At 25.8% G+C, this 17,500-nt stretch overlaps 1 protein-coding gene across 1 annotated transcript; it reads right to left on the reverse strand.

Annotated features, from left to right (window-relative positions):
* Nucleotides 1-5,034: 5,034 nt before the first annotated feature.
* Nucleotides 5,035-16,713, reverse strand: LOC140673348 (uncharacterized). Its single transcript, XM_072906266.1, is given in 4 exon segments — nucleotides 5,035-5,078; nucleotides 5,081-5,398; nucleotides 6,254-6,563; nucleotides 16,556-16,713. Coding segments are annotated over 3 exon segments (645 nt in total). The 5' UTR covers nucleotides 6,552-6,563; nucleotides 16,556-16,713; the 3' UTR covers nucleotides 5,035-5,049.
* Between the last annotated feature and the right edge of the window lie 787 nt (nucleotides 16,714-17,500).

Consider the following 17,500-nt stretch of genomic DNA (forward strand, 5'->3'; position numbering starts at 1 on the left):
TTGCAAATTTTACTCTGTGCGAAATTACTTTTTTCATAATATAATTGCAAATATTTGATTCTATTTTTCCGATAATAGAAAAAAAGCACATTTTTTTAGTAAGAGATATAACAAAACATTATGTGTAAATGTTTTTGTATTTATATTTATTCGCACACACATATGTTCATTATGTCGCATATGTAAGATCAAGTTCACGAAACAGATGTTAACAATAAAGTATTCCTATGTCTATAGAAAATATTAGGATGGAAATTAGAGCTATAAATAACATACACATTGAATCTAAATATTATCTAAACTGTCGCCTATTATAATTATTTTTATTTTGTATTGCTCGCGGAAAGTAGCGCGTACATGCACCTTAGGCACAATCTCTCTCTATTAGCATACAGTTTGATTGAATAATGCTAAAAGAATATTTATCACATGATTTTTAGTATGAAATTTATCAGTTATATCCCTGAAATACACTCTATGATTATCACATAGTTCTAAAATGGATTAAATGCAGTGTTAACATTGCTTTCGATTCATTTAAATTATATAAATATTGCAAAATACATACAGGATATATTATACAAGATATATACAAGGTGAAGAAAAAGTATGGAAACGCAAAAAATCTCAAAAAATATAAGTTTTACAGAAAAAGAATCTAAGACAAGATCGAGAAAGGATCTCACCATCTAAGGCAAGATCTATTCATTTTTTTCATTTATTTCATATTTTGTATTAAAAAGTATCATGACAAATTTTAAAATATGTCTGAAAATTCTTAACCAAAAGAAGTTTTATTATAGTATTTTGCAAAGTTCTCGAAGTAAGTTACAAGAATGTGCAATTAAAAATAGGGTGATTAAGAAAGTGAAGGTGACATTCATATGACCTTCAAGCGACTATTCAAGGTCAAATCAATGACTCCATCTTATGTCCCTCTTGAAATACAAAATTTTTATCTGAAACATTTTTCTGTAAAACTTATATTTTTCGAGATTTTTCAGGGTTTCCATACTTTTCTGTCACTCTGTATAAATAAATTGTTCATTTGTAAAATATACTAAATCTCTTTTTGTTATAAATATATATTATTCTTTTATATTACGTTTATAATAGGTAAAAAACACGTAAAATAAATATATAAAAACGTCTAATTAAAATTTTCAATATTTTATACATAAAAAGATAGTGTATTAAATTAATACAATAATGTTACATAAAATAATCTATTTTTTTTTCTTATCTCAAATATATTCTTAATTGTGATTGGATTCATCATAAAAAAATTTTTATATTATTTTTATATAACATGAAAAGTAGTTCTACTGTTGCTTGTGTTACATTTATAAACGCAAAAGTTTATACATTACATTGAAATCTGATGTTAGTTTCTATTATACAAATATTAACGTTTTTTTTCGTTTCTCTCTCTCTCTCTCTCTCTCTCTCTCTCTCTCTCTTTTTCTTTCTCATAAAAAGGATTTATTATATAATTTAATTGTTTAATGATTACATAATTAATCTGTGATAAATTATTGTGTATTATGTACTGTGATATATATTAAATTATATTAGTGCAAAATATTGTGCATTCTAATGTAGAACGTTCGACAAAACAGCCATGTTAAATATAATATTGCAAAAGAGATAATTATATGAGTGCAAATACAGAATACTTCACAGCCATGATAATAAAAGGGTCTATTTAAATTATTAAATTAAATATAGCTCCAAGTCCAAAAAGTCTTCTGTTATGAATCAATTTATAACTCTAATCATTATTTTATGATATACTACATATAAAAATTATATACTATATACGAATAACGTCACAAGAATTTACAGATATTATAAAATTGTAGATCATCATCAGTATTAATTATTAAGTTGCTGGCTATTTGGATTATTTAAAAATTTATACTATACAAAAAAAATCTCTATTAAAGACACACTCAATAAATATATATATTTATAAAATTTCGATTATTTGGATAAAAAATTTCAAGTACATGACTGTAATACACCAATTTTACCAATAATTTTATCTTATCTAATTAACATTATTTTTAATCAATTAAATTAATTATAGAGTTAATGTTTTTTTCATAACTGCTCATACTATTCTAGTATCCAAATTAAGGGTCGTTATTAGAGACGATTAAGAGATTCATTTGTGTGCCCAGACAGCACAGAGTCGACTAAAAGTATTACTAAAACTGGGTATATTTGTCAAAAGACATCTTTTAGTCGAAGCGTTTAGTCAACGGAAAATTGACTAAAGCTGTCTTATGACCCGAATTCAGTCGCTTATAAGCCTATCCATATGTTGACTAAAAGATATGACTATTGTAGATATCTTTCAGTCGTCTTTATAGCTTCTTTTTAGTCATTTCTAATGTTTTTTTTTTTTTGACGTCTTAATTATAGATTATTTTTATAGGTAATATTTCATATTTTTTATCTCTTATTGGGATTATACCAGAAATCAAATTGATAAAAAAAATATACTTTACATTTCATATTTAGTTGTACCTGTTATTCTTTGTAGTCTTTATATATTATATGTTATGAAAATTTGAATACGAGTTATAGTCTGAGCACACCACGTAGCGGCAAACAAAGGAACACGTATATTATAAAATAGATCTTTTTTGTCTTGTCGAAAAGATGATTAAAAAGATGATCAAAAAGACATCTTTTCGTCGACTAAAATTAATTATAACTTTTAGAAGACATCTTTCAAAAGATGAATTTTTTGTGGGCAGAAAGATATCCTTTTAGACATTTTTAGCCTTGTCAGAAAGATGACTTAAAAAAGACATCCTCTCGTCATCTTTTAGTATTATGTGCTGTCTGGGGTATTATCGCATACAATTTTACAATGATAAGTAAGTATAAAAGTAAAATAATAAATAGTAAGAGCTATTATTTTATCATTATGTATATTCAACAACAATAATAATAGCTTTTACTAAATAATTATGCTACTTTTATATAATTGCTTTTGTGTTATTATAAAATTGTTATGTGTAATAAACCTTTATATGTATGTATTCAGTGCGCATTAGTGCATCCAATCGAATTCGCTATAATTGAATATATATATGTATAATAGCGGGTAAGGCATATTTTAAGTGCCTACCTAAAATATCTTAGAAAACATACACATTATTCGACAAATATATGTGATAAAAGTTAATTGTTTCATTTTAAGTGAATATATTTATTAGGCATTTAAAATGAGTCACCAGATATAAAAGAAAAATGATCAGCTTAATAAAGATTCTAAAAATAAAAGTTGACAAAAAATAAAATATTAAAATAAAATGTATTTTATTTTTTAATATAGATATAAAATAAAGTTGACAAATAAATAAATAAGTAAATAAAATAAGTATATATATATATATATGTGTGTGTGTATATATGACAATTAGAAATATCCTCAGGTAATCCTCAGGTAAATTTAGTTTCAATTACAGTAAATATTTAAGATAATTTCGATCAAATAAGGATATTCTACGGAGATCTTATGCTATATGAGATTAGATATCCACAAAATGTCCAATACTGGACATTCTATGGATATCTAAATATTGCCCAGTGATGGATGTCTCAAATTGGATATACTATGGATGTTCATTTTATGTCCATGGCCATATGGATGTAAAATGGATATAAAATGAACATCTACAGGACATTCTGTGGTATGTGGGTTGCCACTGGACCACAATTTATTTTTGCTGCAAAATAACGGTACTAATCAGAAAGTGAACATTGAGTGTCCGGACTCTCCCTTAAGGGTCTATAGTAAGACCTACTAATCTATAAAAATAAAAATCTGTTAAATTCCTTCAATATAATCGCATAAAATAAATATTAAAATAAATATATTATTATTTTATAAAAAAATAATAGACTTTAAATATTAACTTTAAGAGAGACAAAGAGAGGGGGGAGCGAGCGAGAGGGGGAGAGAGAGAGAGAGAGAGAGAGAGAGAGAAAGAGAGAGAGAGAGAATATTAATACTTGAAAAGGCTTAAGTGGAAAAAATATCAAACTCGTCATTTATAAGTTATTAATCAAATATTAATATCATCCCTTATTAATTTTTAAAATTTAATTGTCAAACAGTGCTTACTCGCATGAAATTATTAAAAACTGTCAGTTACGCACTTCAATTATAGATAAAATTAATAAATTAAATGTTTAAAATAACGATACGAGCAAATGAATTGAATCTTTGCAAAAAAGTGCAGTTCATAAGCTCCATCTTAATACATCAATAAAAGAAACGAAATAGTATTTATAATTTATCCAGCAAAAAATGGATCCAAATTTCATAAGAAATATAAGTTATAAGTCTACTTTTCACCAATTGTAAAACATTTCATACACAAAAATCTATTTTTTGTTTTACACTTTAGATAATTAGACTTTGTTTAGAAATATTCGTCAATTCTCTAACGTTATATCCTTATCAGCACACATGTTCAAAAGATATCTATAAGAGATTTACAGGATATTAAAATATGTTTTAATATATTGGGAGCGTCACGATTGACCACATTTATATCGGCCGATGCTTAGGGTTATCAGCAACGATTAACCAGAGAGCCTCATTTTAAACTGGCCAATCGGCGACGTGGTCAATAGACTCTCACTCAATATATTCTATGGATCTCCTATAAATATCTTTTAAACATGTGTGCTGATAGGGATTATATGTTATGAAGAATACGAAAATATTTATTTAAAGAGAGACACAGCTTTCAAAATAAAATATATCTAAATTTATATATATATATATATATATATATATATATATATTATATATATATATATATATATATATATATATATATATATATATATATATATATATATATATATTATATATATATATATATATATATATATATATACATATATATATATATATATATATATATATATATATATACATATTTTATATGATGAGATTTTTTTTTAAATAACTTTTTGCTTATTATTTATGTGTCATTTGAGAAATTATTAGATTCTAAAAAGTTAACATTTGCTTCTGCTTGAATCTGAAAATTAGTCAAATTGGATTCATCATTTTTATGATCATGATTGTTGCAAGCAAAGGTAGTTTTGTGAAACAAGTTCTTGCTCGAATCGAAGCTAAATGGAGGTGAGAATGTCGAGGCAACTTTTTCCATAGTTGACGAGGCAATCTCCTTCTTAGAATGTCCTGACAATTGCAATCTTCGTTCTTGACACTTCTGATTTTTCGGATTATTTAATATAGAACGAAGAAATCTTCGGGTCTCCGCTCGTAATGCATTTAGACGTCTCTGAAGGATACGATTGCGTTGTACAAGAATTATCGTGCGTATGATAATACTCAAGAGATCTGTGAGAATAATTTCAGATATCAGAAATAATACGAGAACGTAAAAGAAATGACTTCAATAAAACAAATTAAAATCATGTCGTGAAAAAAACTTTGCAAGTTTTTCAATCCTTACAGTAAACACGAAATATTGCTAAAGTATTGTATAAATATTTCAATATTGCGACATATTATAAATATTACAGCAATATTGTGTAAATATTATAAATGTAATATTTTATTGAAGATATTGTAAAATATTGCTGCTGTATTATAATGCAATCACACATCTTTCGCTAGTTCGTTCGTTTATTGCTATGCGTTATCTATTCCGTATTCAAGTTTTTTTTCATAAGAGTATGTAAAGCCTGCAGATATATATTTAGTAACGTTAAATATATTTTTCTATCAGTTTAATTTCTATTTAATGCAATCCTACCACAGAGAATTTAGATATTAAACTAATGGTTTTAAAATCGGATAAATAAGTATTATGCAAATAAAAAATATTGTGCAATATCTTGTATTCACATTGCAGAAATATACATACGATAAGATTTAAAATATATCAGCATCATGACAGAAATATTGCGCAATATAGTTTGGGAGCGGACATATCTATGTACATACATTGTGACAAGCTTTCAGAAATATTGCATGCAATATTTCGATCTTAAAAAATTCCCGCAATATTCCCACAATATTCCATCATTATATCGTGCTGTAGAGGAATTTACAAGTGAATTTTTGTTTTAGCTTTGTAATTATTTATTTTGCTTTCTGTCTTTTTTAGTTTCGAGCGAATCTTTAATAAAGTTCATAAATACTTTTTTGGTACAATATTTCAGATTTTAAATTTCACATTAATACTCATACCTTTTCTTGGCGTGACGAGTTTTCTGTAATACTCGTTTGGTGTTCTTGAACGTTTCGTACTTTCATCTGGAATAGGACAATTTGAAATCATATTCATATATTTTAATTTCCGTACACAATTTTCATGAGATATTAGGGACGTTTCGACGGTCCCAATTTGCAGTATCATCTGTTCCAGCGCAAATGTCTGCCATTTAGCGATGTTCGTTCCATTCTGAGATCTTCGTCTCTGGCGAACGTACGTGTTAACGGTGGTTCCGACCATCGGAAATTCTGCTACACAAACAGTCGGTACCATTTAACAAAAATTCTGAAACATAAATTTCGAATGTTTCATCAGAAAAGTTTATTCAGAATTGATTAATAAAGAAATAAAAATAATTTATCTATAATAAAACAAATTGAATACATTCAGTTATTTAATTGAAAATATTATTAAATATTTTATTATAATATACTAGAAAATCTCTCAGAGTAATTTTATTTCAAAAAATAAGATTGACCTCAATATGACTTTGACACGTATAACATATCAACGTCATTTTTGGCTCTCATAGAACTTAAAATTAAGAATATGCTTAATTTTATGAAATTTACAATTAGAAAGAATAACGTTTACTGTAAAAATTCAAACATTTACAGTTAACAGACATTACAGCTGAGAGATTTCATCAGTATGGATATATGTACAATCTAATTATTTGGACATTGTTTACATATAATTTTATATATAATTATATACAGCCATTTTTGTATATGTGATTATCTATACAATTTTTGCATTAAGGTGCATATTTTATTTTAGTATCTGATTGATTATAGGTATAAAACTGTCACAATCAGATGTTAAGAAGAAATATACAATCATATATATTCCCGGAAAAAAAGATAGCACATGTGTGCTATTTTAAATTTTTCGATATTATAGTTCTCTAAATATCACGAACGTTATGTAACTATATATTATGCTATGAAATCATAATATAAACTTTAAATTGACGGTTTCTCAGAATTAAGTGTATAATATAAACATGTAGATAGATAAAATCAATTTCTTAAAAATTGGATAGAATGTCCGAATAAATAAAAATTACCTATTTATTATGTATGTAAAATGGATGTAAAGTAAGGGTCTAATTAATACTATATAATGTTCCGTTTGATTTCAACAAGATTTCGTTTGTTAAGTATATTGATTTTATTATATATTAATCAAATTCTCTTTACAAAGTTTTTAGTGTTTCTTGAGTTTTCAAGTTTTAAATATTCAAATATTAAGTATTCAAGCATCAAGATAATATTATTGCGTTACATGAATTTGCATAATAAACATGGAAAATATTAAATAAAAGTGAGATTGAAGCAGTTCTTGCTTTAAAAAGTCAAAATTTGACTATTTTCCAAATTACAGAAATAATTAGTAGAATTTGAAAAGTCGTATATAATTTATAAAAAGACGAACTTATAAAAATTAATGAAAAAAAGAAGAGTAGTGGAAGACTGATAACGTTGTCTGAAAAGCTATTTTACACGCTTTAAATTTTTGTAAATTGCTCTGAAGGCTGGGATTAATATCAATATTAGAAATGTTCGCTCTGTACTTCATGTAATAATAATAAATCTAACTAAAAGTAAGAGGAAACCTTTAACAATAAAGCAAAGAATAATTACAAAGTACGTGTATCGGAAAAAGATTTGGAGAAAGATCGTTTTTATGGAGGAGAAGAATGAATTTGAACGGTTTTTCTTATTCTATTATCCTGATGTAAAGAAACAATAACAAAAATCAGATAACAGATGGATGGATGAAGTGTTAATGGATTGTGAACAGCAAAAGACTATAATGGAAGAACAGATATTTCATTCAGGGCAGAATGAATGATCCATTCTAAATTAATACAAGATCAAATTAATAAGTTGAATACAGAATATATTTTTCAACGGAATATTTTTAATTCTGCTGTTCAGTGAAGATAGTCCAGCCAGTTGTTTAAAAGAAAATATTATTTCAGTATAATTGAATAAAAAAAAAGTATAATTGAATAAAAAAAATGGAACAATTTAACACAAAATAAAATTCGAGATTTATATATGTTTCATTACTTAGAACAAATAATAGAAAATAAAAGAAATTCCCCACACATTATTAAAAATAAATTAATATATATATATATATATATATATTAAATTACTGAGAAAATAAGGCTCTTTAATGTTTACAAACAAGCAATTAGAAAACTGAAAGAATAAGAACCAAACGCGGATATTAATACATCGATTTCGCAGAAAATAATTTTTTTACAAAATTAATAAGTGCACAGGGCGCATATTTTTCTTAGTGTATTTACTAAGATTTAAATTCTAATATATGTATATTATCTATACTTTCTTAAGTGTGCTATTATTTTGTCTTTATTTATCTACATATTTATATTACTGTATACAGAACTCAGTGAAGTCAATCTAAAATTTGTTTATATGTATATTTACATATAGTAACATTCATAAATTTAGAGAAGCATAATTACAACATCGAAAAAAATATAAAGATAGCACATACGTGCCAGCTTTTTATCTGGGAATGTAATATATATTTATATATGCATTCAGCAAAAAAGTTAAACATACTAATATTTTTTATTACAAACTTTTTATAAAAAATTTAGTTTTATTTTTACAAAAAATATGATTAAAATTGAATACCCAGGTAGAAGAGAAAAAGTCACAATAATGTTAAAATCCATCAAAATGATCGAAAAATAAGTTTTTGTAGTCATATTCTCGTCATTTTGACATCATTTTTATGTCATTTGACATTATTTTGACACTATCGTGATTTTCTGTTCTACTTGGGTAACGTATTTCACCGTACATAATATTAATAATATATAATAATAATTAGGATTCTTTTGATTTACGCAATATCCCATACAGCACGAATCTTTCAGTTATATTGCAGCAATGTTGCAAAAATATTGTATGTTGCTACAATATTTTTTCAACATTGCTGCAATATAACTGAAAGATTCGTGCTGTATGGGATAATACAATATATTAATATCCTATTTAATCGTTTCATACAAGATTGTGTACTATATATATATTTTTTTTCATTAATTAAGATTATACACTATTATTTGAATATTTTGTATAGTTGAAATTTTATTTTAAATGATTTCAAACAGGTTCTAGAATACATTGAATAGAAATATATTTCGTAAAATGTCATATATGTATATTATTATAGAAATATCATATATACATATAAAAACAAATCATATTTTGATAAATTATTGAGCAAAATTTTTTTCTTAGAATTAATAAAATTAAGTAGATAATTTTTTTAAACTCTTGTTTTGAAAAAATAATAATTAAAAATATCAGCACATTTAGATTTTTTTCTACAAAGTAATTGTAAATAATAATAGATATTATATAGATATTTATAAATATCTATAATATAAAAAGATTACTATCATGAAACAAAAAAATGTGATTCCCTAATATTATTCCTTATATTATATACATAGGATATACTTCATATGTATGTGTACTCTATCTTTATTATAATTATAATTTCCGCAAAAATGCGTATCATGTCGTGTCATCAATGAGTTGGCGTCTCTTTTATAATATCCTATTATTGATTTTGGAGTAACATCCGGCGTTTTGATAATGACCTATGTGTCCTACACGTGGATATCCTTCCGCTCTCCGCGCGTGGCGACACGATCGATGCAGGCGATGACCTGATTACGTTAACATCACTACACGTGCCTGCACCGAAATAATGCCAAAGTCTCGATTCTCCCCCGCGGCGCGGCTCGGCGCGTATATTTGAGATTGTTTTGACCTCGAGTCCTCTCTTCCACGTGCGAGGCGTGACGCGCAATCATATGATATGTGATAAATAAATATGATTATCCTTGACATGTTAATGCATGAAACTTGAGCAGGTAACGAGTCATCTACATCTCACACGACACGTGTACATTTAACTCTTAATTATTCACATTTTCTCACTAATTTTTATAGCCTTGGTACTGTCCAGTTATGTCCAGTTATATGATATATTCTTTCGTATTATTTTTTTTATGCAAAAAATATATTTTGAATCTTATCCTTATTGTACTTCAAAATATAAAATTAGAAAATAAAAAATTATATATTTTATTTACATACATTATATATACGTTATATTTATATAATATACACATTTTTTATTATTATATATATTAAATATATTTTAATATTATATAAATAATACTGGTCTCTTTTTTTTCATAATTTATTGATGTAAAATATTGAAAAATTAATTCGAAGAATATATCTCATGATTAGATAGACTATTTTGATACACATTGATATTAGACAAAAATTTTAATTTTATTTTTTATGCAATAAAATTTTCGTCACCAAAACGTTTGTTTTCAAAGTTTAGCTTTATTTTAAATCTTTTAATATATTATATTACAATTTATTATTATATTCTATTATATAAAATCATAATTTATTGAACCATATCTCTATCATAATAAAAATAATTTTTTTGTATATGTTTGTATTTATTGTAATAGATATACAGGGTGAGGAAAAAGTATGAAAATCCGGAAAAATTTCGAAAAATATAAATTTTACAGAAAAATGTTTTAGACAAAAATTGTATGGTTTCGAGAGGGACATCAGATGATATCATTGATTTGACCTTGAATAGTCGCTTGAAGGTCACATGAATGTCACCTTCACTTTCTTAATCACCCTATTTTTAATTGCATATTCTTGTAACTTACTTCGAGAACTTTCCAAAACACTATAATAAAACTTCTTTCGATTAAGAATTTTTTGAGATATTTTAAAGTTTGTCATGATACTTTTTAATATAAAATATGAAAAAAATGAATAGATTTTGCCTTAGATGGTTGGATCTTTCCTCAATCTTACCTTAGATTCTTTTTTTATAAAACTTATATTTTTCGAAATTTTTCAAGGTTTCTATATTTTTTCTTTACCCTATAATCACATTTACACAAGTAATTCCTTTTAACGATTCTTTTAGAAGAAAAAAACCGATTTGTTAAATATGATTTTTCACGTTTTGGCACATATTGATGATTATTGTATGGCAGTGAAACGTTAAAGTCATGTATTTTGCGTTTTCGCTGAGCGTGCTGAAAACCGCAACTGATGATGTGTGATGGAGCGCATGCGATAATTCTAACGTTGCGGGAAAAACTCGATTATAAAACGTTAAGGTTATAGAGCGATACACGCGCGACGAGGGCGGGCACGTGGAAGGCCAAGCCGTCTTACGTCATTCTATCCCGCTCTATTAGAGACGCGAATGCCTCCGCGTATATACATACATACATACACGCGCTGACCTGTATAGCTATAGGAACACGTGCGCTTCACATCGTTTTAATGCCGCGGGACATATGTTAATGAGGATTCGAAGATCTAAGTTGTATAGTTTCTTGCCAATTTTTTTACCGAACTAGGAAACTATATGAATGGTGAACTCATTGTCAATTGCAAAACCCAAGATGCGTTTGACAGAACGTAGCAATAAATATTTTATATTGTACCTATATGTACAATATAATTCAATATAATACAAGATAGATATGCGGAACACATTAAAAATACAGTGATATGAGGTAGAAGCAGAAAAATGCTTTATCTACCATTTATATCCATAATTCAAAGTGATAATAATTCAACTGCCTAATATTATCTATAATAGTGATCCGTAAAGTATTATACATAGTAGTCTTTTATTAATTTCTTTATCACGTGATTATAGTTGATCTTTTTTAATCTGTAACAGCGTATATCCTTCTATAATAATGTATGCCTCTTACATTCGATATTATTTTCTTGACTTTTATAACATCGTAGAATATAGTTTTAATATTTTCTTATAGCGTTGGAATCGATTTTTTCTCCAAAATATGTTAAAATATTCATAATATAATTAATCTTATATAAGCCGTAGAAAATAAAGATTTGTTGCGAAGTAAACATGTTGAAATAATATACTGATTAAGATAAATAACATATTCAGATAAACTCTAATAAAATTTTAACTGGAATTTAAACTACATATTTGCATATTAAAAAATCAAATAAATAAAAAAAAACAAATTATAATTTAGATCTTTATGGTATGAGACATTTTGCGCGTGTTACTGTTAAAAAAATATTTGTCAATGATTTATTTTGAATTATATTATAAAGTGGGAATCAAAACCACAATTAATAACGATAAATCTTACAATTTACTTGAAAAAACATGCTCTTGTGTATTGTATTTACTTTTAATTTACTTATCGTTTATTTTGCTATTTTATTTAAATTCTCTTCAGATTTTTTTATTTGTGAATCTTGTTAGAAATTAAATCTTGAGAATCTTTTAAGCTTTTTATTTAATATATACTTTTTTCTATTTTATATTTTTTAATTTAATCCTTGCGATTTAAATGTATAAACTAGAAAAGTAAAAAACAACCTTTTCGAAACAATTATAGATAATATAAAAACAAATATTTATGTCAATATGTCAATTATTTTGATTTTTATCTACTTGATATTGCTTCTTCAATTAATCAGCATCTGTTCAGGATAGATATTAACGACAATTATTTATTTTGTATTTTATTTTTCTCTCTCTCTTCCTCTCGATCGCCCTTGTTTCCTTCTTTCTTTTTTTCTTACATACACAAATACACATACATTTTGAAAGATATTAAAAATTCTTTTTTTTTACTATAATTGTGATATATAAATGTGTTTTTCATTACGTAAGATAAAAAATAAAATACAATATAAAAAATATTGTGAATATCTATCTTGTATCTCAGATGTTGCTAACTGAAAAAGTAACAAGTATAAGTATATAAACATTAAAATTATATATATATATATATATATATATATAATTTTAATAACTTAACATTTGTATTCTAATATATAATATAACATATTACACAACTGTTTTTGATAATAAATATAAAAAGTACAATACGTATGCACTAGAGATTTTATATATATTAAATATTATTTAATATAGATTTAATATATATTATTACTTTTATAATTATACATATACTCCTGATTTCAATAATTTTCCTCAGAGTGATGATCTTGAGTTATCTGAAAATTTTAAAATCGGGAGTGGCTTTCTATATCTGTGTTTAATTATTTGCTTTTATTTTTTTAATATATTGAAAACAAAAATGGATGGCCAAATTTTACTAATTACCTACTTTTATGTAATATGAATTAATTATTAAGTTTTAAGTTTGTTTAAATGCAAAATGTTTCGGACAAATAAAAGTTCGTAACAACTAAAATCAGTTAAATCAAACAATAATTATTAGAATTATTGAACTTATCAAGCGTTTCATAATCAATTAGAAAATTCGGATTTAATTCCATTTATATTTTCTAAGAACTAGATCTATTTAAATTTCCAAGAAATTTGTAAGAAAAATAATTAGAAAAGTAATAATAATAATGAATATTTTCTCTTAACTATTTTTTTATCTTTTTCGAAAATTTACTGAATCTTTAATTCCGTTCTTTTGCACAAAAGAACATTCATCGTACGTGCCGATTGCAAAGTTCAACGACACCAGCTTATATATTCTCTTAGTCAGCATATTAAACAAAGATGAATATATACGAATCTTTTTCTTTATTCTCTTATGCAACTCACTCTTTTTAGAATTCATTCTGTTTTATAAACTTGTAGCTAAGATTATATTTTACCATATATTTTATGGCAAATTTAATAAAATGCACAAATACAAATAAAAGCAAATATTTATCTTTCTAACTACTTATATTTATATAAGATTATTTTTAAATATTATATGATTTTTATTTTAATTAAAGTAAAATTATTTTTATATCTATCTTTTAAGTGATAAACTTTTATTATTTATTTATTTTTTTAATAAGTTGTTTTTTAAATTAAATAATAAAATTATTTCCAAATTGTATATTTACAAGAATTGCATAATACGGAAAAGTCTTATTTTATATATTTCAATAAATTACATATTTCTAATAAAATAATTTTTATAATTTTGCATTTTTTGGCTTAAGAATTAAATATTTTTTAGTATTATTATATATAAGATATTCTGTAAAAAAAAGATGAATATTTTACATATTTTATTATGTATATGTACATATGATCTCACAATTATTAACTTTCTCATTAATGTCTGTAGAAAAAGTGTGTCGTTAAAATCGTATTGTAATATGTAATCTCGAGCACACTATGTGTATGTGTATGTATATACACACATATACATACAGTATACTTGATAAAAGTCTTCGAATACACTTTTCGAAAATTGTGTTATACCACTCTGTCTATTCTATAACTTTATAACGCATGCGTTAAATAATTCATAACGCATATTTAGCATTTTCGTATTTCATAAATTTATCTTAACGCATGACATTACGAAGTTAACGTTATACTTGCGTTATGAAATTTAGTACTAGAAATTTGTATTTTCTAAGATACCATAACGCATTTTTTAACACGTTTGCTTGCGTTATGTAAAATAACGCTAATGCGAGACATTGAGCCGTGTTATGGATTTAAAATTATCACGTTACATTAAGTGATCACAAAGGTAAGTCTTTTTCTAATTAAAAACATGTCATTTTATATAATTTAATTATTTATTATTATTTATAATAAAAGTATTATATTTTTATTTATTAATTTAATTATTTTATTTATATTTATTTTTTTCTAAAACATTTATTTTTATTACAGATATTTATAAAAGATCTAAAAAATAAGAATATAAGAGATAGATAAGATGCGCACTCTTATCGCGATAACCTTTTTGTAAATATTTGACATATGTCACTCTCACGATCACTAAACCATATAAACAAAGACAATTGTAAAACGTCATTATTTTTTCCTAGATTTTTGGTTATTTGCGTTATATTTCCGAAGATGTCCGAAGATGAAACAACTCATAACGCAATGTACAAACATAGCTTATAGAATACAATTTTTGGCTAAAGTGCGTTACGAGATAACGCATTTGTCGTTAGCAAATATATAACACAAAAAGTTATAGAATAGACCTGCCAGGAAGGAATAAATTTAATCGATATTACATTACATTATTTTTGCAGTGATGGAAAAATATGGTTCAGATCATAAATAGAAAAAAAGGAAACGTTCAAAGGAAAATACGTAAGTAGCGAAAGGACTGGAACTTTTTAGTCTTATCATTTCCAGTGCTTCGTTTAAAGTCTTTCTTTTCGCGTCAAATATTTTTAATACATTTTCTTCTTAGTATTTTCCAATATATGTATGTATATATACATGTAAAGAGTCTGTCCATAAATATTTGAGCAAATATTTTGCAACTGATTGAAATTATAAAAAAGTTTAAATAAGAGAATTTGCACGGTTTTGAATCTGCTATAAAGTGATGTAAAAACAATTTGTTGCTCATTATCTTTTTGAATTACGAAAGTCATCTTAATTTTTTTATATAAATCGATCCTTGTAATATTCTGCAAATTTTACTTATTCTAAAAAGTTATAGGGTTATAATAGCCAAAATTTGAAATTAATATGAAATCTGTCTAAATGTAAAATGTTTTGAATAAATAAAAGTTCATGACAATTAAAATTATTTGAGTTTAAATTGATTAAGAAATTGCAATGATGATGAACAATAATGATGAAAAAATTCGGATATATATTGTTACGTCCCTGTTGTATTGGCGTTCCCGTGCCGTAGCAATATATATATATTGTAAAAAATATATTTTATAAAATTTATATTTGTTTTTTTATTTCTGACCTTGCATGACCTTCAACAACCTTGTATCACATGCTGATTTGACAATCACACTTCTATAGAGAGAAAAAAAACACAGCTTTCCAACCAAAAAATATCACTTTTTTATTTCCAAATCTGTAAATTCGTAAATTTATCTCAAAATCGTTATAGAGAATTATCTCTTGTAGAAAATATTAAAATCTTTTTCAATTTTTCTAATTGCATTTTTTCGGAAACCTGTCAAAAGAACTGCTGATAGTATTAACAATGAACACTCGATGTATCACGAAACTCGATTTACGCTACGATTTCGTCACATATTTCAAATCTTTTCAAATATACTTATACAAAATCGACTTATAAAGTCACATAATTTTCGATAGTGACAAAATTAAAGAGCGCACGTATATATAGATATATCGAAAAAGAATTCAGAACATACAGTTAAAGGCAATTGTGCTGATATACCTACAAATAATGTAGCGTAAAAAGAACCGTCACTCAACCGTCGTCGTCCCTTTATCATTGATCTACACGTGTCGACGGTCGCAAATCAACTAACAGCACGTCGGGCAGTCGCCATATTACTAACAATCAGTTCATAATGTTGAGAATATATCACAGTCACGCACGCGCGTTATATCGGTGAAATACACGAGGCAAAACTCTCGAATTGACTCGGATGTGTTATATCACAATGACAAAAGGAACGACACGTGCGTCCCCACTTTACAGTCCGTGCGCTGGTGTATTGAGACATTTCGCGATAAAATGACTTAGCTAATGCCAGATGCGGAATGAGTTGCTTCAGTTGTGCGATTGCGTTGCTCTATATTTAAATTAACACATCAAATGTTCCCCATAAAAAAACTTCTCTATGAAGATATTATTTTTCAATCAATAAGACATTTTTCGTTCCTACAGTTTTGAAACTTAACAAGCCAGTATCTCTTAAACATTGAAATAATCTAGAATCTAGATTATCCTCTTTATTGCTTTACAGTAATCATAAGTCTCTATCAATGACCTTCGATCTTTAAAACAAAAAAAACATTATTTCGACATTATTCACTTCTGTAATTTAAGTAATTTATAGTTCTTAACTTAAGAAGTTAATAATTCGAAATAAATAAGGTTCCAATATTTACAAACACGTAACTATCAACTTGACAATGAGGACCATACGCGGATGTTAATGCGTAAATTTCTTTAGAAATTAATTCTTTCCGCGAAATTTGAATTGTGCACAGGGCACATATTTTACTTGGTGTATTTTACCAAGAAATAGATTCTCATTTTTTAGAATTCTATGATCCCTCTTTACCGCCCTAAAGAGATGTAGAGAAAAAAAGAAGTTAATATTTCTTGAATGAAGTGTTTGCAAGCATGTGAGTATCGTCATACAAATTTAACGGGA

This window comes from Anoplolepis gracilipes, chromosome 14 (genome assembly GCF_047496725.1).
Source record: "Anoplolepis gracilipes chromosome 14, ASM4749672v1, whole genome shotgun sequence".
Taxonomy (NCBI): Eukaryota; Metazoa; Arthropoda; class Insecta; order Hymenoptera; family Formicidae; genus Anoplolepis; species Anoplolepis gracilipes.